This window comes from Cannabis sativa, chromosome 1 (genome assembly GCF_029168945.1).
Source record: "Cannabis sativa cultivar Pink pepper isolate KNU-18-1 chromosome 1, ASM2916894v1, whole genome shotgun sequence".
Lineage (NCBI taxonomy): Eukaryota > Viridiplantae > Streptophyta > Magnoliopsida > Rosales > Cannabaceae > Cannabis > Cannabis sativa.
In genome coordinates, this window is record NC_083601.1 from 64,805,905 (window position 1) to 64,832,923 (window position 27,019).

At 30.4% G+C, this 27,019-nt stretch overlaps 3 protein-coding genes across 6 annotated transcripts; all 3 read right to left on the reverse strand.

The window, feature by feature from the left end:
- Window positions 1–451: 451 nt before the first annotated feature.
- On the reverse strand, window positions 452–5,448 carry LOC115702147 (protein NRT1/ PTR FAMILY 1.1-like). Its single transcript, XM_061111441.1, has 5 exons — window positions 5,367–5,448; window positions 5,198–5,284; window positions 2,545–2,762; window positions 1,905–2,461; window positions 452–1,795 (listed from the first exon to the last, which is right to left on the reverse strand). Exons 1-5 carry the CDS (start codon window positions 5,446–5,448, stop codon window positions 781–783), a joined length of 1,959 nt encoding a protein of 652 aa, XP_060967424.1. The 3' UTR covers window positions 452–780.
- Window positions 5,449–6,456: 1,008 nt separating this feature from the next.
- Window positions 6,457–14,421, reverse strand: LOC115702144 (putative E3 ubiquitin-protein ligase LIN-1). 3 transcript variants are annotated; one of them, XM_061108659.1, is made up of 15 exons: window positions 13,250–14,421; window positions 11,700–11,942; window positions 11,483–11,568; window positions 10,226–11,368; window positions 9,988–10,129; window positions 9,640–9,897; window positions 9,234–9,543; window positions 8,899–9,023; window positions 8,692–8,808; window positions 8,460–8,591; window positions 8,250–8,372; window positions 8,004–8,114; window positions 7,750–7,896; window positions 6,972–7,217; window positions 6,457–6,745 (listed from the first exon to the last, which is right to left on the reverse strand). In XM_061108659.1, the coding sequence occupies exons 1-15, from the start codon at window positions 14,129–14,131 to the stop codon at window positions 6,728–6,730; spliced, it is 4,083 nt and encodes a 1,360-aa protein (XP_060964642.1). In that variant the 5' UTR covers window positions 14,132–14,421; the 3' UTR covers window positions 6,457–6,727. The 3 variants fall into 3 exon arrangements, with proteins under 3 accessions (XP_060964642.1, XP_030485462.2, XP_030485461.2); XM_030629602.2 differs by having other exon boundaries at window positions 9,988–10,132; window positions 11,703–11,942; window positions 13,250–14,420; XM_030629601.2 differs by having other exon boundaries at window positions 9,988–10,132; window positions 13,250–14,420.
- Window positions 14,422–22,350: 7,929 nt separating this feature from the next.
- Window positions 22,351–26,598, reverse strand: LOC115702157 (transcription factor bHLH68). 2 transcript variants are annotated; one of them, XM_030629613.2, is made up of 9 exons: window positions 25,939–26,598; window positions 25,374–25,857; window positions 24,746–24,823; window positions 24,299–24,364; window positions 23,825–23,890; window positions 23,595–23,651; window positions 23,382–23,426; window positions 23,048–23,095; window positions 22,351–22,891 (listed from the first exon to the last, which is right to left on the reverse strand). In XM_030629613.2, exons 1-9 carry the CDS (start codon window positions 26,289–26,291, stop codon window positions 22,745–22,747), a joined length of 1,344 nt encoding a protein of 447 aa, XP_030485473.2. In that variant the 5' UTR covers window positions 26,292–26,598; the 3' UTR covers window positions 22,351–22,744. The 2 variants fall into 2 exon arrangements, with proteins under 2 accessions (XP_030485473.2, XP_030485474.2); XM_030629614.2 differs by lacking the exon at window positions 23,048–23,095 and having other exon boundaries at window positions 25,939–26,597.
- Between the last annotated feature and the right edge of the window lie 421 nt (window positions 26,599–27,019).

Below are 27,019 nucleotides of genomic sequence, written 5' to 3' on the forward strand. Positions count from 1 at the left end.
ATTAAACTATGAGACAATTAAGGGGAGAATAGATATGAGCATTTAGAATAAATGTAGAGTGCTACATCACCGCCTCATGTCTCTCCTTTATATATATATATAGATAGATAGATAGATAGATATAGATTAATATATATAGATTTTTTTTTAAAAGGAGACATTTTACTAATTTTGTTTCTAAATTTAGAGTTATTTTGTATCTCAATCTTAAATAATATACCTTTTTATAGAAATTACAATTTTAATTCTATAAAATGAAATGAAACCTCCATACCAAATTCCCCTTAATATTTAAGAGGAAATTACATTTTATATCATTTTTATATTGTCATCTTTTATTTTTATCTTCTTTTTTAGAGTCTATCATTTTTACCTTTTTTTTTTTTTTTAAACATTGTACTAATTTTGTCCTTGTCACTTCAAGATACTTTTCATGTGATTCTTCTATGTCAGGGTATTTTAGGTACAATAAGAAGTATGTTTCAATTAAAGATAAAATTATAAGTAAATTTGATTAAATATTGATTAATAAAAGTGGTATTTTTCAACTTATCCCAACATTTAATTTCTGGCTCCACCAGCTGTCTCCTATCCCTACCAATATTTTTCCTAAACGATTTCCAAACCGAATTTTATTCCATGTATAATCCAATTAAGTAGTGGGGTTGCATAAATGCATACTAATGTAACGTGTTAATTGTTTAATTATTGATATGATTTGCATATGAATATGAATAAACTCATCCCGAGTAGTATATCACCACCAACACAATAAACTGTTTAACCATTATGTTTCAAAGTGTCAATTTGCCCAAATGGATCAACATTGGAAACATTTAATGAAGAATATTCTTTATTAGATTCGGTCAAACCATGATCTTCTTCTTCTTCTTCTTCTACCTTATTGAATTTTTGATCGAAACCTAACTCAAGCTCCAAACATTGTCCTTCTTCTTCCTCCCCTTCTCCGAAATCCCAAATATTTTTCTCCTCACAACGCCCATAAGCCCAACTACACACCAAAAAGTAGACCAAATTGACCAAACCCAAGAAAGTCAAAACCCAAAAGTAGTAATCGTAGTGACCCTTGTTTGGATCATTAGCAACCCAACTCACATTCCCGCCTTTCCCACTTGCTTCGTTGGCTATTCGTAGAATCAAAGCCGCAATCAGATTCCCAAACCCCATTCCCAGAGCGAACAATCCCACGGCAAAGCTGGTCATGTTCTTGGGAAACTGAGAGTAGTAGAATTCAATCTGTCCAATGGCATTAAACGCTTCAGCCAAACCAGTCAAACAGTACTGCGGAACAAGCCAAACCCACGACATTGTTTCGCCATAAACGACGCCCAATCTTCGTCGTTTCAACTCCACGGCGGCGGCCGTGGCCGTGGCGATGCAGGAGATGGCGACCCCAATTCCCATCCTTTGTTTGAAGCTGAGGCCTTGACGATGTCGTTCGGTGAAGCTGGAGAGGAGTGGGATTAGTGCTCTGTCGTAGATGGCGACCCAGAGGAACAGAGTGAGGATTGAGAAGACGACGAATGAGCCTTCTGGGATCTCGAAATGGGTGGTGAGGTGTCGTTCTGTGGTCTTTGCTTGGATTAGGTAGAGTGCGTGTTGGTTCATTGCTACTGCGACGAAAATGCCGGTTGACCAAATTGGGAGGACTTTGAGAATGGCTTTCAGTTCTTCAACTTGCTTTACTGTGCATAAACTCCATGGATTTATTGCTAAACCATCTGGGGTTATCTCCTTATCTGGGTTTCTAATCATACAAGCCTTGTTCAAGAACCTGAGAATAATGGGTAGTGTTTTTACTTTGATTAAATTAGTGATATTATGCAAAGATAGCATTTTTGTTATGGTTTAGTAAAATTGATTGTGGTGGCTTCTAGTTCTACCTTAGCTTATCTGTTGGTCTGACAAGTTTGGAACCTTTGAGATGATACCAGCCATGGAATTTGTCATCTTGAGGCAAAACCAAGTGTCTGTTCTTCCAAGCTGCTGCAATCACATGAGTAAAACCTGAAAACATGTTCTTATTAGCGCCCACCCTTACATAAAGAGAAGAGCCTATGAAAAATAGAAATGTTGAGACTAGCATTAGCCCTGCAGGAACTCCAAACCCCACAATCCAGCCACATTTCTCTTGTAGATAAACTATGGCAGTTACTGAAACCATCACTGAGATTCCAACCGAAGCGTAATACCAGTTGAAAAAGCTTTGTAAGATCCTCTTATTATTGGGATTTTCAGGCTTGTCAAGTTGGTCAGCTCCGAAAGCCAAAGAACAAGGTCTAATCCCACCAGCTCCAACACTCATAAGAATAAAAGAGTAAAGAAGCAACACAAGTTGAGGACCGGTTGCTTTGGAACAACTCTGTCCTGGTTTACCAATGTCACAGTGAGCAGGCCTTGCTGTTGGGATTATAGCTGTTAACCATAGTACTATCATTCCCTGAGAAAAATATAAAATCCAAACGAATTAATAATAACTTTCATTCCATTCATTCTTTTTTGAATGGTTTAATATGTACTTACCAATAGGGTAGTGATGGTTCCTAGAGCAATCATTCGAAAACGACCCAAATGAGAATCAGAAAGAAAAGCCCCTATGATGGGTGTAAAGTTGGACATGGCTCCCCACAATAGCAGAATAGTGGCTCCGGTGGCAACATCCAAGTGGTACTCATTCCTTAGGTAATTTATCATATTTGCATGGAGTCCAATACTGGCAAGCTTTTCAAATGTTTCGTTTGCTGCATTGGAGAGAGAGGAGCAAAATCAAAATGTTATGCTATTATTGGCTCAGAAATATATATATGTATATATTCAACACAAGTAAATAAACACAATTTCATGGTGTTGTAATTAAGAGAGATTAGTACAAATGATAAATGGCATGGTTCTAAGGCCACCCTTTTTGCTTTTAACTTTTTCAGGAGAGATCTCCATGCTTTTCTTCATGCAATGAATTTAGAGCTCACTATGTTTTCTCAGATTACTGACCTCATTATTTTGGGTGAGAGAGATTGGTATGTAAAAAGTACTTATATATAAGTAGAGACAAGAGTCACGAGAGAAAGGGAGTTAATTACAATCTACCAAGACTAACATATGATAATCTAATAGGTCACTTTGAGATTATCATCAGAATATTCCAAGACTAACATATATAATTTGTGTCTGTCATTTTCATGTCAAAAGCGAACAAGTGCAATTTAACCTCATATTATTAGAATTTACATGTGAAATCCAAATGTGTGGAAAAAGACAAATTAAATTTCTCCATGAAAATATATTTAGTTATTGGTTCTTGAAGAAAATAAGTTACTTCAATTTAGAATGAAAGTTGATTACGTTAGAGAGTGTCATTGTTAATATTGAAAAGGTAATAAAATAAATAAAGTGAATGAGATTCCGTTTTAAAACCAATTAGTAAAACCAACAACTTCTAAATGTGTTCATAGTCAAACACAAAGGCAAAGGACTAGTTAATAATCCACTAACATTGTGGATACTTTACAAAGGACTATGCTAAAGTAAATATCATCTAACTCAATCAAATCACTACAACAAAACTTCAAATTCGCCCCTAAAAAGTCAAATGATTTGACTTAATATCATCAACAATAGAAGCAACTTATGATATTGCTTCGGGAGATTACCGACCAATTTTTTTTTTTTCTTAAAGGAAAAAGGTTGCCATTGTCATTTCATTAAATTTTCTCACATTTACACCATCTATTTTTGGCTTCACATCTAACAAGTGATTTGTGTGAAACTCTCATTGTTGATATTCTAATAGTCTTTAAATTCGCTCCTACAAGGCTAAAAATTATCCTTATTATGAAATCTATATTTGTGTTTATGAATGACAGTTAGGTAGATGATTTATTTGATTAAGAAAATAATATTTTTTAATTAAATAATTAAATATTACTATAGTTATTAAAAATTAATTATTAAAACAAAAATAAAAAATTTAATTAAACATTCAAATTTGTTATATTATTACATATTAAGATTAATTAATTTATGCATGTTCACACTACAATAATATGATAACAAATGAATTAAAACAGCACATTATTTTTGTATTTTAAGTTAATCCAAAACATAGATTAAAGAATGGCCTTAAGTAGGGGAGTGTACAAAGAAGAGATGATAGGGAAAGAAATACATCAAAAGCTTAGTTCATTTCTTGTACCAAATGTAGTTTAGCACTTTATTATCATTTTTTTTTTATTTTTTTAATAGATATAAGACTAATTAGGATTTTTGTTCCCTTAATTTTGACACGCCAAATCATATTCTTGAACTTTTTTACTGTTAATTTTTTTTTCTGAATTATTGTGATTGTTAGAATTGTAAAATTTTATTCAATTTTACTAATTCGGTGATTGTTCATATACTAAATAGTGCTCCCAAAACTTTAATATATACCAATTAATCATGCCTCCGAACTTTGATATGTAACAAATTATGCCCACTGAATTTTTATCCAATGCAACTTTCCTTAGTAAAATTGGACAAATATCCTTAAATCCAACAATCTCAATTCACGAAGAATTTGTAACGACTTGAAAATTTCAAGGGACATAATTTGATACATATCAAAATTTGGGAATGAAAATCCTAATTAGTCTAGATTTAATTACACTAAATTAGCAATCATCTTTTTAAATTAAAATAGAGTAATAATAAACAATGGACACATATTTAAATTACAATCAATAATGTGTATTTAATTTAGTCAGTTTTGAATAATAATTATATATATATACTTTTTATTGTATTGTTAAAATTAATTTCAATGTAAACTATATATAAATATATAAATTAAAATTTCTATATAAAAATACTCTATTCAATAATAATCTCTACTTTATTATAAAAAAATCAAATCCTAATTTAGGTCATTTATAAATAAGAATAAACTCTAAATCGTAATTAGTTTTACATTTTTTAAATCTCGTTCTATATAAAAATAATTATATCTTAATATAAAATATACATATAGTTTATAAATTTTTTTTTATGTAAAATTAATAATTTTATTCTAAATTGTAATACATATATAAATATTATATTTACTTAAAATAATTTTATTATAATATATAGTATTAATAATTGTTTATTGTTTTTTTTTTGAATGAAAAATTCATTTTTATTAAGCTTCAAAATCAGTTACCGACAAGATAGTAACTCAATTGGAACAGACTCCAAACTGAAACAATATCAGGGAATACTATACCAGCCTTAGTAAAGTTATGAGCCACTGCAGTGACAAACCATTTAACAAAACATAAAGAAACAGAACCCAAATCAGCAAGCAATTGTCTACACTTGAATGACCATACCGAACAAGGAAATCATACTAATGGAACTTCTTAAAGCTTGCAATACACAAAGACAATCTGTCTCCAAATAACTTGGTTCCATTGTTGATCCTTAGATAAAAATTTTATTGTATTAATAAATCACACCAAATATAACATTTATTCCATTACTAAAACTCTATTATAAAAAGATTTGATAGCATATAAATACCAGAAATATCTTACATAACACACACTCATATTTTATGTATATGTACGTTTTGATTTTTATAAACATAACATTAATAATTTAGTTGTACCTATAATTTCGTAAGATTTATTGGAAAACTTATCCCATATGAATTAAATGTAAAAATATTGAATCATGTATAAGAACATAAACTACTCTACTTATCACCAATTAGTTTTAAGATAGAACCCCATAAGGTGGTGTTTGGTTTGATGTAATGTAATGTAATAGTAATGGTAATAGTAATAGTAATGGTAATAAAATAAGAATGTTAATATGAATTGATTACAATGCTTGGTTTGGTATGAGAATGTAATAAAATAAACTGTGTATTGACTAAAATAACCTTGTTGCTTTTATTATAAAATTATAAAATATTTTTTTTTAAAAAAAGGGTATTATAGACTTTGACTTTTTTTATTATATTGTTATTAATTTTTTTTTTCTTTGTAATGGAGATTACATTGATTTTGGTATGTAATCATCATTATAATATTCAATACAATAAGCATTATATCGTAATGGATTAGAAAAGTTAAGAAAGAAAATCAAACTATGTAATGGATCTATTCATTATTATTACAATGAACCAAACATCACCTAATTATTGTAAAGATTAGTGCTAATAATATTTGACGATAAAAAACAATAGTAATGGCATTTAGTACATTTGACATCATGTGCGCATAGGAGAAAATTTGAAAATTTAGTATGAAATTAAAAACACTTTTGTACCACTTTTGCATTGTTCTAATTAAAATGGTTACCATTTCAGAATCAATGTTATGTACCTCTTGACTAATCAAGCAAATCTGAAAGATACAATAATTTTAAGACATTAATTTATTTTATTAATATTGAAAAATCTAACTGCACTGACCCTTATTTAAGGAAGGAGAAGACAGAAAAATAGGAATGATAATTGATCTGTGATGTGTTTTCTATAGGCTTATGTTGTACTTAAGTTGTACTTGGTATATACGATGCATAAAGTACGTTATTCTTTGGTACTTTGTAATTTGTATATGCTATTTACATTTTCACTAGTTGTTCTCAAACAAATAAATAATCAAATGAATATCATATCTTTATCAACTCTACAAGAAAAAATGATGACTTTTTATCCAAAATTTGCAACATCCTCTATTTTTAGCTAGCTTAATCCCCATGCCTGCAAACCAACAAAAGTAAAGAAAATATAAAATATAAAAATTGATTTTTATTTCCAAAGAAAGAAACAATAATATGGAGTCTCTTCAATCATTTGTTCTTTATTTAATTTTGAAGAGAGGCAAATTAGTATTTTTTTTATTTCTTTTTTGAAAATCTGTACAAGTGGAAAAGCAATCATCATCATCATAACATGTAGTGTTGAGGATATGATTCATAAAATTTACCTGAATTTGACCGTCGGAAGTACCAAACACCAAGACTTCTTCAGTAGAATCAAGAGCCATGCAAAGAACTCTGCAATTTGAACCAGTTTGTAGTGTGTCTATTCTGTTCAACTTCTCCCTATTCCAAATTTCCACACTTCCTTTTTTGCATCCCAAATAAATTAGTTCTGAGCTTATGGCCATCACTCTTACTTCCAATGTAGTAACCAATGATCCAACTATATTGTAGTCTGATGTGCTTAAGATCTTCCCTCATCAAAAATACATTAATTCAGATACAAATTATTAGTAATCCTCATACGAAAATTTGGATTTATAGTCTCATCAAAGAAAAAAAAAAGTTCATAATAATAATAATAATACGCAAATTTGTTCTCCCTAAAATTTGATAACTATCAAGTAATGTCCCCAAATTTTTCGGTCGTTAAAAGTTTTTCTCGACCAATTGAAATCTTTCGATAAAGAACTTTTGTTCAATTTTACTAATGGATGCTTAACGTGGACAGAAATTCGAGACACACGATTAGATACATATCAAAGTTCAAAGACACGATTTAGTATGTATCAAACTTTAGGAGACACAATTTGGTACATAGACAATTGTCACATTAGTGACTTGTTAGTAAAATTGACGAAATTGGATGAAAGTCCATAAATCTAACAATTTTAATAGTTTTGGAGAATTTTTATGGCTTGAAAAGTTAGGATATACGATTTGGTATATGTGAAAGTTCGGAGAAAAAAAATCCTAATTAAATGTAATAATATTATAAGGTACCTTGACAACTGTTCCATCCAAGGAAGTAGAAGCAGCATATATATGTTCACCATATATTTGCAAGGCATGAACAGGGCTTGCTTTGCCAAGCAATTTCCTAGAACCAATTTGAATGGTACCGACTGTTTCTGTGGCCAAATCAATCTCCTGAAAAAGTTTGCAAAATTTTTTGGTTATCAGAATGGGAAAGAAACAAGTCTAGTTGGATTGGAACCAAGCTCAAACTAATAATTAAAAACACAAAAGAGGCATACTTGAATGCTATTATCTTGGCATCCACAGTATAATTTTCCCTGCACTAAAGCCAAGCACTTCACATGTTTGCTTCCATTCAACAATTTGGATGATCCATTCCCGGAATGAACCTAAGTTAAACAAACACAAGCAAAGTATATAAGTTCATTTCCCATACATTGGATTATTGAGTTTGTCAAATCATAAACAAACTTGATTCAGCTTATATGTATTGTTTCAAAACTGAACCCTGTGTTGTTAAGTACCTTGACACCAGAACCATGTGGAATAAAGCAATAAACTGTATTGGAAATGACTAAACTGAGAACTTGATCCTTCATATCATGTACTTGTATACAATGTATTGCTTTGTCGGAAATAGACCAGACCTGTTCTCCAGAAAAGAAGGGAATGATTCAGTATGAAAAAGGAGGTATGGCTTTACATGGTATTGGAGAAAGTATTAGAAATCATACCCTTGAAGTCCTATCAAGTGAACCACTGTACAGTTTCTCTGCTGCTGGCAAAATAGTTAGGCTTGTAACCGCCTTTGTATGTTCTCGAATTTCCTGGATCAGATGAAGAATGCTACCTTTACCGGTCCACACCTTCAGAATTGAGTAACAGGTAATATCATCAGACTCCATACAATACACATCTAATTAGAGCTTTACAATTAAGATTAAGATAATGAAACATATAAGATACCTTTATTGTGCCATCTGAATGGCCTGAAAAGATTTTGTCTTTGAAAGAAACTAAAGATAGAACCTCTCCATTCTCGCTGCAATCTACTTGAACTAATTGTTTATGACTCCACAAGTCCTGTGGTCATGCACAAACAGTGTTTAGTCAAAGCACTATCATCTTTTCCATGCAAGATACAGAAGAAACATATAACAGAACAGAACTTACAGCACTTGAGTCTTGGCCTTCAAACACCATTTTCAGCATTTCAAGTGCTAAGGGAGTGGATTTCCTCAGCACTCTCAGACCTTTAAATATGTCTTTTAAATAGGAAGTTAACTCATGTAGCCCCTCTGAAATTCACAATAAACAGTAGCTAAGTAACTGGAATCTCAGAATTAAGTCTTACTTTAATGCCCCAAGAAGATATAAAATGAGTAAAAGATGTCCAAATCCGCCACCTAAAATGATCCTCACAGAGAAAGACAAACTCAATCTGGCTGACACTTTCTGAATCTGTCTAGATAATTCTAAGACTACTTCTTCTAATGATTTTCACTCACCAGGTTCCTGGATGAAGCTGCTGAGTGCAAGCAAAGAAAGGATTTTCTCTTCAGTATTTCTGGAGGACTTGAATATGGAAGCGAACCGTTTCAGCAAGCAGACTCGTGCTGCTCCTCGTACTCCTGTATCTGGAAGAGTTTTGAGCATGTCTACAAGCCATGTAGCTGATATGAAGCATGTTGAACATAGTTCTGAATCTGTGCTTCTTAAGCCTTCAGATAAAGCCTCAAAGAGTAGACCAAACTCATGGCTCACCAGAACAGAAGCCATTTTCCTTTCCCAATTTTCAGCTGCCTTTTCTTCTTCCTTCTATAATTGAAACAATGAAATTAGATAAGAAAAAGGATGAAATGAAAATTAAGAAAAGGACGAATAATGCAAAACACAGTATTTTAGGATGCTCACAAGGCTCTCTTCAGCTTCTGCTGAGAAACTGCTTAGTTGGTCAATTCTCACAAGATTATTATAGCTTTTGTCTAGGCCAGCGCGTTTGAGAAGGGTAGCTCTTGTAAGAGACTTCCCTGAAGTGGTGAAACTCCCTTGTAGTGACATAATTGTTTCAGCAGCAGCTAATTGGACACCAGGGAATTCTGTATTTCTGAGGCAAGATATGAGAGTATCTATCGCCTCTTCGCGGTAAATGCTCATCTTTCTTGGCTCCGTCTACAGACAAAAAGACAACAATGTCAATTGAGGATCACCAGTAGGATAACACAGATTAATAGTAAAGCAGAAAGTAGAAGAATTTCAAACCAGAAGGTCTAGCTGGAGAAGGAGACCAGCAACTGTTGGACATTGATCATCAGGAGCTGTCTGAAGATAAACAAGAAGGGCATGCATTGTACTGAGAGGCCCTTCATCCTTTATAATGTGAAGGATTTGGTCATTGAATGTTCTTCTGAATCAAAGAAAAATCAAAAGTTTACCAGGCATGCTCAACTCAACTCCAAAAGATTCATGGAAGAGATCTTTAAGATTTAAGAGATGTTACCTGTTTAATTTGACTAATTCTGATAAAAAGTTAATCATCTCGAACCGTTCTCCATCATTTGGACCCATTAAGCTTTCCAAAACAGGAGCCAACTCAGCCTTATCAGCAATAATGTTCCTGCACTTCCCATCTACCTGCATACACTTGACAAGAATTCCAACAGTAGCAATCCTCTCTTCCGAGGATTCGGCCCCCAAACAATCAACAACACTTTCAATCTCCTTTCCAGAAACCATGGAATTAACAACAGAAGCAGCTGTGGTCTCATCACAGCTCTCAAAAACCTGTCCCAACAAAATCACTGCAGCTGTTTTTGGCTTCACACACATATTAAACAAATCCCTCTCTTTATTATTTATGGCCATTAAGAGTGAGTCCACCAAGTCCAACTTTGTCAAGTCAAGAATTGATGTTCTTAGCAAATATATTAACACAATAGCTTCAGTCAACCCCTTTCTAAGCAGAGCAGCAATGCATTCCACATCAGAATCAACCTGAGTAAGCGTCTGGATCACAGCTTTGTCTCTTGATCCCAACTCAGACAGAAGAAAAATTGTTGCTCTAAGTACCTTAGAATCAACAGAATTGAAAAGTATCTCAACAAATCCATTTACAACAGGAGGCTTTGATAGCATAATCTGAATATCATGTTCCATATTTGCTTCCTGCCAGAACCGCTCGATTCGAAGCACTGCAGTCTCAGACTCCTTGAGAATCTCAGAGGTGCAGAGATTGGAAATGGCATGTCTCAGCTCACTAACAGTCCCTTCAATGGTGGCTTGGCTTATGACACTGTTGGGTGAATTGGAAGGCATCATATCTGAGTTGGAATTCACAACTTGGTCAATTCCTATGCATAAATTTTCAGAATGGTTTACTGCAGCCACTAAATCAGGATTGAGCTCTTGCCAGCTCCCAATGAGCCTTTTTAAGACATAGTTTGTTTTAGGCAACTGTGTGTTTTGCAGCTCCTGGCGCGTAATTGGGCAGGTGTCGTTTCCTCTATCGAGCCATTCTTGGATAGCTCGGCGCTCGTAAGTCTGACCAGTCTCAAGGGTCACCGGATCATTGAAGACATTGCTAGTTATGGGACACACAAAGTCCTTTGGAGGTGTTTGTTTTCCTATAACATTATCTGGAGAACTGATCGTAAAAAGGACAATTAAAAAAGTCCAAGTGTTATTACAATGTTACATATTTGTCTTGTCTGGTGTTTAATTATTTAATATATACATATAAATATATGTTATTGCGTACCAACTTGATTCTGCCAAACCGGGTTGCTCTGGTTTCTGGGTTTGACTCTGTCTGGACTCAAACAAGGCCATGTTTCTGTTTCTTTCCTAAAAAGGCGCAACAAACACAAGAAAAACTATTATTATTATATTACAAGAAGTAATTAACATAGGTAAATCAGACCAAAGTTGAAAGCTTTTTTTTCGTTGGTATCCATTATTATTATTATTATTATTACCACCTCAGTCTCTGCTTCAGATTCTTCGGAAGAAGATTCTACCCGAATATCGTCCAATGAAGACTCAAGTTCGGAGTAGGAGTTTGTTTTGGGTGACGTTGAAAATTTCCAAGAAGATTTTTGATCTGAAAATATTTGAGGAGAGACTCTTTGAGGGTAAAATGGTAAAGTCTTGGACTTGGACTTGCTGCTACTAGTTTGGTTGAATAGTTCAGTAGACCTTTCCCCTTCGGTCCATATTGGCTGCAATTGTTTAAGCAAAAAAGAAAAGACAATATTACATTTCTGCCGAACTTGAACAAGGAACTGTTAAAATTCAACTTTTAGAAATAAAAGAAATTGAGATTTTTGCATAATTAATGAAATTTGTAATAATATGGAAAACACGTGTCAAATTGAATCATTTGAAGTTCATTGAGGATCTCCTAGTCAAATCAAGTCAAGCCAAGCAAGCAACATATTAAATAGGGTAAAGCATTTTTATTAGTGGAAGTTGAAATAAGTAATATACATAAATTTCAGATGTGATAATCATGAATTACAAATCTAAACATGTAGCTTACTTTTGCAAATATGGACGACTAAAAAAATTCTTCAATTGAAGGACTTAGAAATTGATTGGTTAACAATATATATATTATATAATACTGTTTCAGCATATGGCATGGTATAATTTTATTCTTGTTTAGGTAGTATCAATATTGTGAAACTGTCAGAAAAAAAAAATACTAATTTGCTAGCTGGTCCGGACCATACAATTTGACGAAGAAGGATATAATATTATATATGTATATTTATAAATGTACTGCTTAAAACATTATTTCAATCTTATCTGGGTACTAACTTGTTGGAGGAAAAGAAAATAAAACAAAACTTAAAAAGCATTTTGTTACAACGTGACGTGGTCGGCTGAAAATAAGGACAAGGAAGTAAGAATTAGCAAATTGAGGATCAGGACAGAAAAATATATATTAAATTTACAAAACTGATAAAAATTAAATCAATAATTTAAAAGGGTAAAGAGTTTTTAAGCAATTAAGCCAGATCTAACGGCAAACGGACAAAACAAGGTATAAAATTCCAATTCTAAATCCATACTCCTGCAAAGAAAAATCATAATATATGAAAAATAGACCAATTCTCATAACCGAGGGCACAAGATGAAAATTATTACAATATTAAAATAATAATTTAGTTTAGTTTGAATATAGTACAGTAGCATCATAAAGTCACCTTAGGAAACAGCTAAATTAATAACACTATTATACAATAGTTTAAAATGTAATAAAATAACCATAATTTCTAATCTCAATTACTTTACTGAAAAATAAAAAACTGTCAACAAAACCATGTTTTTTTTTTTTTTAAAAAAAAAAAAAACACCTTACTAAAATTTAACTAAGCCTAAATTATATATTCACTTTCTTTAACATTTTTGTATATAAATTTTTTTTTTACCTTTACCTCATAGTAATTTAGTCAATATTGATTATATTATTCCCCAGTCTATAATTAATAAATTAATTAAGGAGAAAAAAAAACATTATTACATTATACCGTCCGTTTACGGAAATCCTACTAAGCTGCTCAGTCCTCATCGGACGGTCCTCATTAAATCCACGATGATCATCAAGAGCTTGGCTTGTTTGCATTATAGTCAAAGGTGGATGAAAAGTCAACCTATTAATATTATCACCCTTATCTTCATTTTCCAAAACCTCTTTCAAGTACTTAGCCAAAACCCGGCAATTCTCATCAACAACCTCCTCATATTCCGTCTCCAATATTTTCAGCTCAGAAGCCTGTTCGTCGCTCATCTTCGACAAAGATTTCGTGCTCGGCACGGCACCCATTTCATCGTTAATCGAGTAATCGTCGTCGTCGTCGTAAAATGTATTGGTAAAGAGATTGTTATTATTCGGCGGAGGAGAAGTAGTGCTAATCGACAAGATCTTCGATCTCCGATCATTCAATTCGCGGAGAACGGGGAGAAGGTGAATTAGAAAGAGCTCTTCGAAAAGCGAGGGAGCGATTTCTGAGCGAGCCGACGAAGGATCCAACCGGAAAACGTCTAGGAGGCTGAGAGCGGCGTCCACCGGGCGGCGCCAGAGGCCGTAGGTGAGGGAAAGGAGGAGGGAGGAGACGGAGTTTTCGGGGTGAGAGAGGAGGAGGTTTTCGATGAGGCGGAGGGATGATGATCTGACGGTGGAGCTTGTGGAGGTTATTGCGTTGTCGAGTGTTTCGGCGGCGAGGTTTAGGGGTTTGATTAGGGCGGTTGGGTCGTGGGAAGGGGGTGGGGAAAGGGTCAGTTTGCGGCGGAGAATCGAGAAGAGACGGCGGCGAATTTCGGATTGCGAGAGGGCTTCGGAGACGAAAGTGGCGGTGTGGTGTAAGATTTGTGATGACGTGGCGGAGGTGGAGGTGGTTGTCATGGTGATCAATGGTAGGAGATTGAGATGAGGTTTTAGATGGAAATAATAAAGAGTGGAATTAATTATGTTGGTTAATTGTCATCAGATTCAGGGGTGATGTTATTAACTGAAATACCTGTTTCATAAAAAGCTGGCGGGAATCAAATGGGACGGCCGTTCTGAAATGACTACTCTAACCTCATAAAATGAATCAAATATAACTTGTTAGTATTCTCAGGGAAAGGGTTAAGATAGTAATTTTCGATACCTTTGAAATTTATAAGGCAAGTGATGTTTTGAAAACCCCCGTAGAGTGTGTTTAAACATTCAAAGGTTACGATTACCCAATTGGCAGGCGAGGCCGGCTTCGAATCCAGAGTTGATTTAATAGGAGCTGTCGATTTCCAATTTCTGAAATATTAAATTTGAAACAATCCCAAGTTTTTCCAAATTAGTCCAATTTTTCTTAGTATTCTTCCTTTTGTCCCTAGAATTTCCCACTCAGATCCAAATCAGGAAAACGTGTTTGGAATGGAATGATTGATAGAATTCCTTGTATTGTGTCATGCACCAAATTATAAAATCTATTTATAAAAAAATGTAATTAGTAGTAATACTGGTACTAACTAGTATGACAAGGGTCTTAATTATCGAAAATTCGGAATCGTTTTGTTGGTTGTTTTTAGTTAAGCGTAACAATAGACGAGTACAGCATAAGATCAATATTAGATAAATACGTGGAGCTTTTCTTGAAGAAACTGTTCATATGAATATATAAATATTATTAATAATGATCAAGTGATAATAATAATAATAATAATAATAATACAGCCGAATACTTAGGGCCGCCTTGGCTTGGATGGCGAGCTAATTAGACAGACAATATGGGTCGATTGCTACTCTCGATTGATAAAGCAAAGAACATTAATTAGTAAAGTGAGAAAAGAAATCTTTGCAGGTGAATTATTAAAAGGTATTATTGGTGTATCTAGCATCCTACTGTCATTCGGTAATCAGTGTAATTAATTATTAGTATCATTTAACTTAAGAAAATAGCTTTTTTAAAGAATATCATTAATTATTAGTATCAGTGTAATTAATTACTGCACATTAATATTCAATAACAAATGCTCTTAGCCTCTTAGCAATAACATTCTTTGGTCTTACAAAGTTTAAAATGTTACTACTCATTCTGTACAGAGGATTCAGAATGATGTTATATTAAAATTTTTTATACAATGCCGAGGAAGGTAAAGAGTATAGATAGAGATGGGTTTGGGAATTAAAGGCTTTTGTTACTGTATAGATATAGAGATTGATGTAATGGGATTCTTTGAAGCAATAAATTGATTCTTATTTACAAAAAAAAAATAAAACAATAGTTTATATGCATATATATACGGTCCATGAATAGAAGCCTGTCTGTTAAGACAACAAAGCAACAAAATATTGTAGTGTACGTAGTTTTCCAAAGTAGAGTAGGGTTGGAGTAAGTTAATATGGGTTGCCAAACAGGAAGAGCTTCATTCGGAGACAGTTCCCCACCACACCAGCCCAACTAAGTAGACCGTTAAAAAAGGCGATTATTCATTATTATTGCACTCTCCTCCAATAATATATCCATCTCAATTCAGCTATCTATTGTTTCATCATGTTGATTGTCTTGTCACATAATGCAAATAAACAAATATATTAGCTTTATTTTATTAATTTGTTAGTTAATTTTAAGAAAATTTTATATATATGGACAAAGTTTTAAAGATTCCAAAACTAACATGCTTAAATATATGTGTATGGCACATGACAATACATACGATATTATATAATTAAATATAATGCATAATTATAGCTTATTTCATCATTATGTTATTGATCTTATAATAAAAGTCTCTTTCTTCTACCGTTGTTCATATAATTTATAAATTGTAGTTTCAAACCTCAATCAATTCAGACTAAATGATTCGAGATCAGAACAAGTGAATCTGGTACTGTCAATAGTTTAGTCGATCCGAACCGTTTATAACTTTGTGGTTCGGTCACTATTTTAAATTCTTTACTTGTGGTTCAAACCAATAAATCAAACTATTTTTTATATATATATATTTAGGATTTTTCAAATTTTTTTCATTAAATATTAATATTATAGATAGAACACACAAATATATGCTTCAACGTTTTTAGGCATTCAATGATTAGCTAAGTTGGCTTTATATAGTAAACTTTTTAATGTTTGGATAATAAATTTTCCCTTTTGTGTAGCCTCCACTGTCGTGGTTGATTCCATTACAGTATATTTTCTTGTATTATATTAATATGAGAAGTTTAATTTTTTTTTTTTTTTTCAATATAATAGAATCTAAAATAAATGTCCCAAAATTTTTAACCTAAATTAAATTATAAACTATACCCTAATTAACCCTAACATCTTCTAACAAGTGGGTAGTGATGGAAGTTTCGTTTTTTTTTCTTTTAAATTAAGTAGTGTTTTTTCCATAAAAAAGAAAAATTATGAAAATATATCATTTCAAAAATATTTCATATCCCTTTCAAAAAACAAATAAAAAAAATTCATATCTTAGCAAAAAAATAAAATAAAATTACTCTAAAATATATTTATTATACAACTGCTCAACCACTGAAATCCTTAATTATAGCAAATTATATATTGTTTTAGAGCCTAGGGCATGTTTCGCTATGCACACATAAACTATAATAAAGGCGAGGGAAACAACAGCAATAAACAAGTTATTTTCTATGATATTAACAGCAGCAAAGCTGAAGCAATAGAGGTGTGTGTAGAAGAACCAAAATTAGTATGTGCTTAACAGTAATCTGCAAAATAATTTGGAGTTTTTATAAAATATTGGATTTTGGGTAAAAGTTTTTAATTTTACTGTAGGTGGAATTTTTTATAAAAATACTATCTTTTTATAAAACAATCTTAAAACAACAAAACAGAACAATTAAAACAACTTAAAAACAACCGTGCAAACCGTGAAAATTTAAAACAGTACACAGTATAAAACTTATACAGTATTTTTTCAAAAAAATACTATTTTTTAAAAAAATTCTGCCCATAATAAAAAAGTAAAAAAATTGAAAATTTGTGTAAAACCCCAAATAATTTTACTTAGAGAAACTTATGAAATTTGGATTAACTTTTACAAAAATACTGTTACACAGAAATATTTTCAAAAATACTATATTTTTATAAAACACCAGTAAAACACAGAACAACTTAAAACAACAGTAGAACAACTACAAAACACCAGTGAAAACTTAACACAGTATACTGCAATATGAAACTTATAAAAAAACACAGTAAAAAAGTAAAAAATACTACTTGGCAGTATTTTATTAAAAAAATAGCAGAAATTAGTATACCATCATAATAGTGAAAATTACATGAAATATGGAATTTCATAACAAAGTTAGAAAAATATGGCATTTTTAGGTTTGCCACTTTTCTATGGCATTTTTTCACATTTAAGTTTTTTATGGTATTTGATATGCCATATTTTTATAAACTTATTATCCAATCCCATATTTTATGTTTTTGTTTTTAGCTTAATTAGTTTTATTTATTTTTTTAATTTATTTTACACTTACATTTTAAGGTTTCTTTTTATTTGAAAAATTTACACCAAATACTACATTTTTTTTTCAAACATTACATTTTTAATTTGACAAGAACATTTTACTTTTATACTTTTATTAATTTTTTTTTCTTTTTTACTTATTGAAACTTCAAAAAGTTTTTTTTTTGTCTTTTTTATATATTTTTTAGTCAATTTTGGCTCTCTTTTTTCTTTTCAACTTTTAAGTCAGTTGCTACTTTTTTTTTTCTTTCTTTCGCTTATCTCTCTCTATTTTTTTTTTCTAATTTCTCTTTGTGTCTCTCTTTTTTTTTCAATTTTTTTCTCAACCTAATTTTTTTCTCTTAATATATATAATAAGTGTACATTTTTATATTTCATTTTTTTTTACAAAAATTAAACTTGTTTTTTTTATTTAAACTACTATTCGTTTTTTTTGTTAAAAACTAATTATTCCATTAAAAACAGCAGAAAAAAAAAACCAGTTTCATCAATATCATCCTGAAAAAAAAAACAATATAAAAAATCATAATCTAAAAAGAATCCAAACTTTAAAAACTAGTTTCATCAACATTGAAAGAAACTAATAATTTCATTTAAAGAATACAAAAAATAGTTTCATCAACAAGATAATGAAAAAAATTACAATCTAAAGACGATACTAACTTTAAAAACCAGTTTCATCAATATTAAAATAAACGAATTATTTCATTAAAAGAGGCAAAAAAAAAATAGTTTCAACAATAACATAATAAAAAATACACAATGCCTAATAACTAAACTTTTACAAATTAACGATACTAAATTTAAAAACCAGTTTCGAACATATAAAATTTATATCAATACCTAATAATCAAACTTCTAACTTCATTCTTTATTTTGGCATTTAATTTTTTATTTGCTTGCTCAAAAATTAGAGTTAATTTAAACATACAATATGCAGCAAATATAACAAAGAGAATCACAAATTAAAATCAAAGAGAAAAAAAAGAAACAAAGAAAATTAAAGAGACAAAAGTGCAATAAAAACCATAAAAGAATAACAAAAAAAAAAAACAGTGGAATGTGAGAAACCAGTTAGTAAAACAACCAAAATAAAAACAAACAAATAAAAACCAGTTTCTTGAGATAAATTAATAAAAAATTGAATAAAACTCAATTATGAACAACAATAAAAAAAAAATAATTACTTAAAAAAACCAGTTATGAAAATAATAAAATAATATGTATGTCAGAAACTGATTAATTAAAATAAAATAAAAATTGTTGTTCAAATATCATACAATAATAAAACTGGTTTTATACAAACGAAAAAATATATAATAATATCATAAAAATTGAGCAACCCCATTACAGAATAGTTAAAACATGTGAAACCAGTTTCGACATGTGAAACCAGTTTTGACGTTATAAAAAATCATAACAAAATACAAATGTTAATAATAAAGTTAATTGAAACCAAGCCTTCATCGTACAATCAAATAAAAACATACACACACACAAATATACAAAAAAAAAAAAAAATACTAATCACAAATATAATCAAAACAACACATAATGCCTACCAATAATTTAATAACAAAATATAAGTGTAAGTTCCAACCTAGAAACAAAATAATAAAAAAGTAACTTGAAAAAAAATTCTAATAACATAATGAAACTATTTTTTTTATTCTTTTAATGAAATTAATAGTTTCTTTCAATGTTGATGAAACTGATTTTTAAAGTTTATATTATCTTTAGATTATAATTTTTTGTATTGTTTTTTCTTCAGGATGATGTTGATGAAACTGTTTTTTTTTTTCTTTTTCGTTGCTTTTAATGAAATAATTAGTTTTTAACAAAAAAACAAAGAAAAAAAAATAGTAGTTTAAATAAAAAAAAACAAGTTTAATTTCTGTAAAAAAAAAATAATATCTATAGTTGAGATCATTTTTTATTTATTTTAGTATTTTATTTTTTTAAAAAAGAAAAAATAAATTTATTCAAAAAAAAAAAAAAAAAAAAAAAGAAAAAATAAATAAAAAGAAACACAAATTTTAAGTTTTTTATGGCATTACTCAAGACTTTTTCCCATATTTGTAAGTTTTTTAAAAAAATACCATATTTAGTGTAATTAAGTTTTTATACCATATATATCAAAACTTATCTTTATTTTCCCATATTTTTGTAAATAGCCCATCATAATATCCCTTTTACTTATGTAACTTGCCCATTTCAAAAGTCCATAAAACCTTCTCAAACAAAGAAGATATCTATAAACGAATGGGCCCAACTCGATCAGTCCAGTGTAAAGGAACATATCTAACAACTGAGACCTATTTTAAAGGCCCAAAGTGAAATGAAAGGGTAGATAGGCCTGTAATCTTATCAGAAATTACTCTTGTGAGTATTTTTTTTAAAGGAATATAAAACATATGCACGTCTATGAAAAATACCACTTTCTATTTTCTCCTTTTCTACAATTTCTTTTTTGAACAATCAACTGTTTTTATTATAATAATAATAAAGTGATGAATAACAATACATATTTTGGTTATTTCATCCATGATTTTGAGTAAAGTGCATTCTTCACATTCATAGATTATCTAAATTAATTATGTAATATGTCTAGATAACAATATATAATATTAGAAATTATTTAAAGTTTGATTAAAATAATATATAATTTTATTATTTATATATTCTGAGTTTTTTTAAAGAGGAATATATGGAGTAGTTGTTTTCTTTTTTATTATATATTTTTCTTGGTGCAATTAAAATTTCAATAATTTTCTTAAAAGGAATTATTTATAGAAAGAAATGAATATAACTGTGTATATTAGTATGTTGTTAATCATATATATGGACCAATTACATGCACACGACCAGTGTACAAAACTTCATATCATCATGTCAATTAGTGTGGTATTCCATGGTACCCCCAACCTAGACACGTGTCACATCAATGAAGATGCAAAGGTTTAATTTATAGAATAATTGTGAGATCGATAAGATATTTAAGCTTGGTTGTTACAATATATATACAAAATGTACTTTGGGTGATTAATTATATTGTATCTATATTGAAATGCCTACTCAAAAACATGAAAATATATAAATAAAATAATAATGGTAGTTCTTATCAAACTTTCTTTCGAGAATCTTACCATGAAATGCAATAAACTCATGGTCCAATCAATATATATTCTACAGTATACAACTTTTTGTGAAGAAAAAGAAAAAGAAAAAGGAACACATGAAAAAAGAAGTTACGGGAAGATAAATCTCAGAAAACAGTAATCTTTTTTGAGCCAAAGCGTGCAATCACCTTTGCTTCTTCATCAATACGACACCTTAGTGGTCAAGCTAAACCTTTTTTCTTTTTATTTCTTTGTCCAATACTACTTAAATAGTACTTTGTACATATATTGTTTCAATTCGACATTATATATATCTATCATTTTGTGTTGTCGTGTTTTATTTAAGCTAGCTAATTGACCATATATATTTGATTTTGATGTAACACTAATAAGTGCATTATTGGAGTTCAGATATTATATATCTGCAATATACACACATAAATTAAAAAACATTATATATAATATATATTTTTTTTGAAATTATAATTAATATGCGAAACTCTTGGCCTGAACTTAAGGATAGTTATATAATGGAGAGTAGAGAGAGAGGAGCATAAATTAAAGATGGCCAAGCAAATTTTGTATTGGTAGGTTAATAATTTTATTATTTAATTAGTGGGTCAAATTCGGCAGTAGGTTATAAAAGGCAGCAGCCAATATATAAGCTAGGTAAAGCCCAACTTATATTATTGCAAGTTGCAAAATAAAAACCTAGTCATTAATTATATTTATTCTTCTTTAAATAACTAAATTTCAATTTTTAAATAATTGTTAAAGTCCTATGTTCCTCATGCGTAAAAAGTTATAGCTTCTGATTGGACACATAGCCTAACCCCAAAAGAAAGGTTAATTTGATGTCGAAACCACGTAAATCTAGAGAGCTAGCTACCTAGGAATATATACTACACACATATAGCACTAATTAATTAGTAGAAAAAAGAAATCGATCGATCAAATTAATGGACCGTACAAAGTAGTGTCGTTCGAATTGTACCATTAGTATTCTTAGGCCGTACACGTACTCACATTAATGTACACTTCTTTTTCTCTTTTTTCTTTTTTCCTTCCTATTTTTGATATGGAGTCATGTATTAGTGGAGGTGACAATTTCGTGACGACAAAGAATTAGTATATATAACTTCCCAGATGACTTATCACAACTTTATTATCTGTTTCTTTTAAATTCCTTAATACAATACTACAATTACTACAATAATAATAATAATAAAGTCACTTTATTATTCATTCACAATAATATTATAAATGAAAGAAATTTATTAGTAGAATAAGTAGTTAAAATTTTGAGTTTACAAACAGTATAAATATAATAATTTTTTACGATATAAGTAGTCAATGTTATAATTTTCCTCTAAGCACCTTTAACCATTGACTTTAAAAATAACTGAGTAGTTAAATCGTATTGGAAATTAATAAATCTCAGAATGTTGAGAGAGAATTATCAATATTGGATAAATTTGTAGTTAAAAATATAGCTAGCGGTTGATGATGATGATCGATCACATTATGAAATGATAATTAGCACATTTCTAAAACTGCATGCATGCATGTACAATAACAGCAATATTGTACGTACGTACGTACATATATAGTACATAGCAGCTAATTAAAGAAATATCAAGAAAGATACACAAATTTAATTAAAAAGACTTAGATATGAGCTGAGGGAGTTTTTTTTTTTTCTTAAGGATACTTGCAAATCCCCCCAAATTGAAAACTAGCTAATTAATTAATAAGTAGCTTAATGCAAACAACACAAACAGGGTTGAAGATTGTATAGCATCATGAGCAATCAGCCTTAGATTTTTTAGCAGAGTGACTGCTCATGATGTTATATCGTTCTCCAACAAAACTCTCTTTGTGTGCTGCCACCATTTTCAGACCAACTTCTTTATTGTTTACCGGAAACCGCAGCCGCCTCCTCCACCGAGAGCCGGAGCCCAATAATCTGCTCCGTTGTCACTCCCAACTTGCAATGTGCATGAAACAGGCACCAAACACAGCCCCCTACTCTTCAGATCTTTCTTTGGCTCCTCAACACAATCCTGCAAAGGGTGACACACATAAAGGTATAATTTTTATTTTTTTAAAAAAAGTTGTAATTGTACAATTAACCTATATATATACAAGCCCTAGAAAATAGAAAAGAAAATAATTAATTATTATCATGTGATCATATATTATGAAATATTTTTACAAACCTGTTGATCAGGAGCCCCTTTCCTTTTCATGCAATTATCATTCAATAGCTGTAAATTTAATAACAATAATGTTATTTGAGCACATTAATTAGAATATGTGTTGTACATTTTTCTTTTTATTATTATTACAACTTATTTTCTCTACATTAGTGAGCTTTAAAGATTAACGAATCCTACTTAAAGCTTCTAGCAATTATAATAAAACAATTTGGTAATTGATTTTTTTTAATAATTAATTAGGATGAGAATTACTCAGCCGTAAACACTTTTTGATATAACATATATATACATAAACACCGCTATAAGTAATGGATCCAATAAAAAGCATATATACCTGACCAGGATCTTCAGGGAACATGCAATTCCTCTCCCCATGAACCTAACACAACAAAATTTTGCAATCATTTATTAATTAATGCCTAATAATTAACCATAATAGTTAATTTTTTTTTTAATCTTCTTTTATAAAAAGAGAGAAAGAGAAAGAGATTCTTTGCTTTGGCTTTGGGAAGAGAGAGAATTAAAATAAATAAGTTAATTTTCTTACAGACTGTTGTTGTCGCATGTTTCCAGATCCACTGCCCAAGTAAGGTAAGCTGAGAGCCTGAAATATTAATATTATTGGGAAAGAAAAATGAGAAATTTTCAATAAGTTAAAAAGGAATATATTGTGGGAATGAATAAGTCTGAGAATTATAACTGGAAACTAGTTTATTGTAAGCATAGTTGTTAGTGAGAAAAATAAAAAAAAGAGAAAGAGAAATTAACAAACATCACCTCAATTTGACTCTGAAGGAATCTGATGTACCCAATAGCTTCTAACAAGACAGAGGCTGTGTCAGTCTGCAAAAAGACCAGAAAATAAAAAGTCACAAAACACCAAACTCACATTTATATGTCTCTCTTTAATGCCTAAAGGGAAAACCCACAAACCCTCTTTAACATTTTAATTTTTCTTTTCTTTTATTATTTTGAAAATAAAAAATAAAATAATAACAAAAAAGTTAAATTTGAGATCATGATTAAAGAAATGTTGGAATGGAATCTATGTTAATGTGAAAAAAAAGTTCCTTTTAATATATATAATAGGTTACTAGTATGCTACTATATCTCATATATATATATACACACATAGAAGAGTATAGTAAAGTAGCTGTAAATCTAGCTATAGTTAGTTTCAATATTTTGTTGTATTCTTTTTAAACTTGTAAATCTAATCTATAAAATATAAGGCTTTCCAAAACTTCTTACCTTTCCAAATGGAGAAACTAATTGGTGAAGAGCAGTAATTCTGTCACCTAATTTTTCCTTCCTCACCTAAAAATAATATCACCCAGAAGATATGAAATAAGAGGTGTGAAAATATCTGAGATTAATTAATTAAATTCATGCATATCTAGAGATAGAGATCTAGAAAGAGAGAGCTATAGCTAAAAAGAATTATTCCAATTGAAAAATGGACAAACATAGAAAGACAACACAATTTCCACAACATATGTATCTATATGTATGTATGTATGTACATATACATATATATATATATATATAATGTTTAAATTTGCAGGCGCGTGTGCGCGTGAGAAAGAGAGAAAGGAAAGTAGGAGATTAAAGAAAGAAAAAGAGAATCAATTGGGGTTGGAGAAAAAGATGATCTATCTATGAGGCTTTTTAATGGGTTTTCTGTTCAATATTAATTACCTTAAAAGTAGTTTGGGTTGAAGAAGGTTGAACCCTAGCTTTCTTGAGTGGCGCTCCTCCAGTAGCAGTGCTGTTACACTTTCAAGATGAAGAAAAAAGATAAATTTATAATTAATTTATGGGAGAGAATAGATTCTTAATTTTGTTCTAGATATCTTTTTTAGCTAGAAAAGGGTAAAAATATAAAAAGATGGAGATTGAAGCTAGCTATACATATATAGTACTATTTTTATATTAATGATCATTACTTTCAAATGTATATATATCCAGAGACATATTAAGGTGCTAGCAAAAACCAGCTTTATAATTCAATCCCACTACTATAGTGAAAAAGCTAATGTGTATGTGTGAGTGTGTATATATTATATATAAAAACTTAGCTTTTTTCACTTAAAATATATATTGCCTTTAATCTAATTAGTTGACTTCAACCCGATCATATATTTATATTTTTACAAGAACTTAAAAGCTTTTTTGTTACTCAGAAACTACATTAGTGCCCTTCAAAAAGTAATCAAGTTTTAGAAACCCTAGATAATATATATATATATATAATAGAAGACATAATAATGTTGAAAATACACATTTTCTTTTATAATATAATGATATTAATTAATTAATTAATTACCTCAGAGGATCGATCCTGAAGAAATGGTGTATGGGTAGTAGTAGTAGTAGTATTAGCAGGATCATGATGAGGTTTGATGTTAGAGAAATCCAACATGTTACTACTGAAACTTGTTACACAGGATGATGATTTGGGAGAGGAATTACTGTTGTTGTTGTTATTATTATTATTTGCCATTACTAATGGGTGTTGAGAAGATAACAACCAAGGAGTAGTAGTAGTACTACAACTACCAAGCTTATTGACCTGTTCATGAAGAAGATGATGATGATACTCTTGAGTTTCATGTCCGTACATATAAGCTGCTGCTGCTGTGTTGCTCTCTTGTTTCACTTCTATATTATTAGAACCCTGCTGATGATTACTGTTATTAGTACTCAGCTGCATCTGATGATGATTATGATCTTCCCAATTCTCCAACTTCTTCACTTGAAAATGGTTCATCATATTAATAGCCTTTTCCTCTTCACCAACCAATCCTCCCCTATTAAATAACAAATATAAAAACTAATTAAGTTATTAATTAATAAAAGAGATGAAGAAAGAGAGAAAGAGAGATATTTACAGGAGGAGTTGGCTCCAAGACTCGGGAAGCTGGTCTTGTTGGTTATTATGATCTTGCCAAGAAGGCATATTATTATTATTAGGAAGCTGATGATCAAGATGTTGATGATGATGATGATGAGAAGAATTAGAAGAAGAATTATTAGATGAGGAAGAATTATTAGAAGTAGTGGTAGTAGTGGTAGTAGTTGTAGAAGTGGGAATAAATTGAGGGTACAAGAAATTATTAGGAGAAGGTAATACTACTGGCTGAGTTGGTGGCCTCATAGTGTTGTAGTTCCACCAGTTAGGGTTTCCGGCCGCCATCATTTGTTGCACCGGCGAGCTTTGTTGCAACACACCAGCTCTATTCATAATATATTATATATAAATTTCAACTGAAAATGATCTTCTAACTATGCCTATATCCTTTCCTTTAGCTTTTCTTTCTTCACTATTTTTTTTTCTTGGCTTTGTAAGTTGTTAACAAAACAACTCTTTGTAGAACCTTTAAGAGGTCTTCTTACTCTAGATTAAGTAGTAAGAGAGATGTGGGGTGAGGATGAAAAAAAAAAAAAAAAAAAACTAGGTCCTGTTTTTGAGAGAATTTTGAATTAATCATGGAGTTTTGAGAACCTTTGTCTCTTTGGGTTTCCTTTCTCTTTCTCTTTCTTTCTTTCTTTCTTTATTGGTTTTGCTTTTGTTCTTCTTCTTTCTTTCTTTTTTTTTTTTATTTATTTTTTATCTTCTTCTCTCTCCTCCTTTTTATTTATTTATTTATTTTCATTTTTTTTTTCTGTGAATAAACTTTTACTTTATCTCAAAGTGGGACAGAAAAGGTGTAGCAGTTCCCATTAATTAAGAAAACAAAAATTATATATGGGTGTTGCTAGAATGACAGCTGAGTGTACGAAATTCTTCATATTTACAAGGCATGTGTCATGTTGGTGTTGATGACGTTGAGTAAATCTCCTTATACAAATAAATAATATATGACAAAATTATAAATCTCTCAAACTACAAAATGCGTATATGCATATATGTATAAACTTTTTCATGATCAATAGAAATAAATTTCTCTTAATTTTATTGAAAAAAGAAAT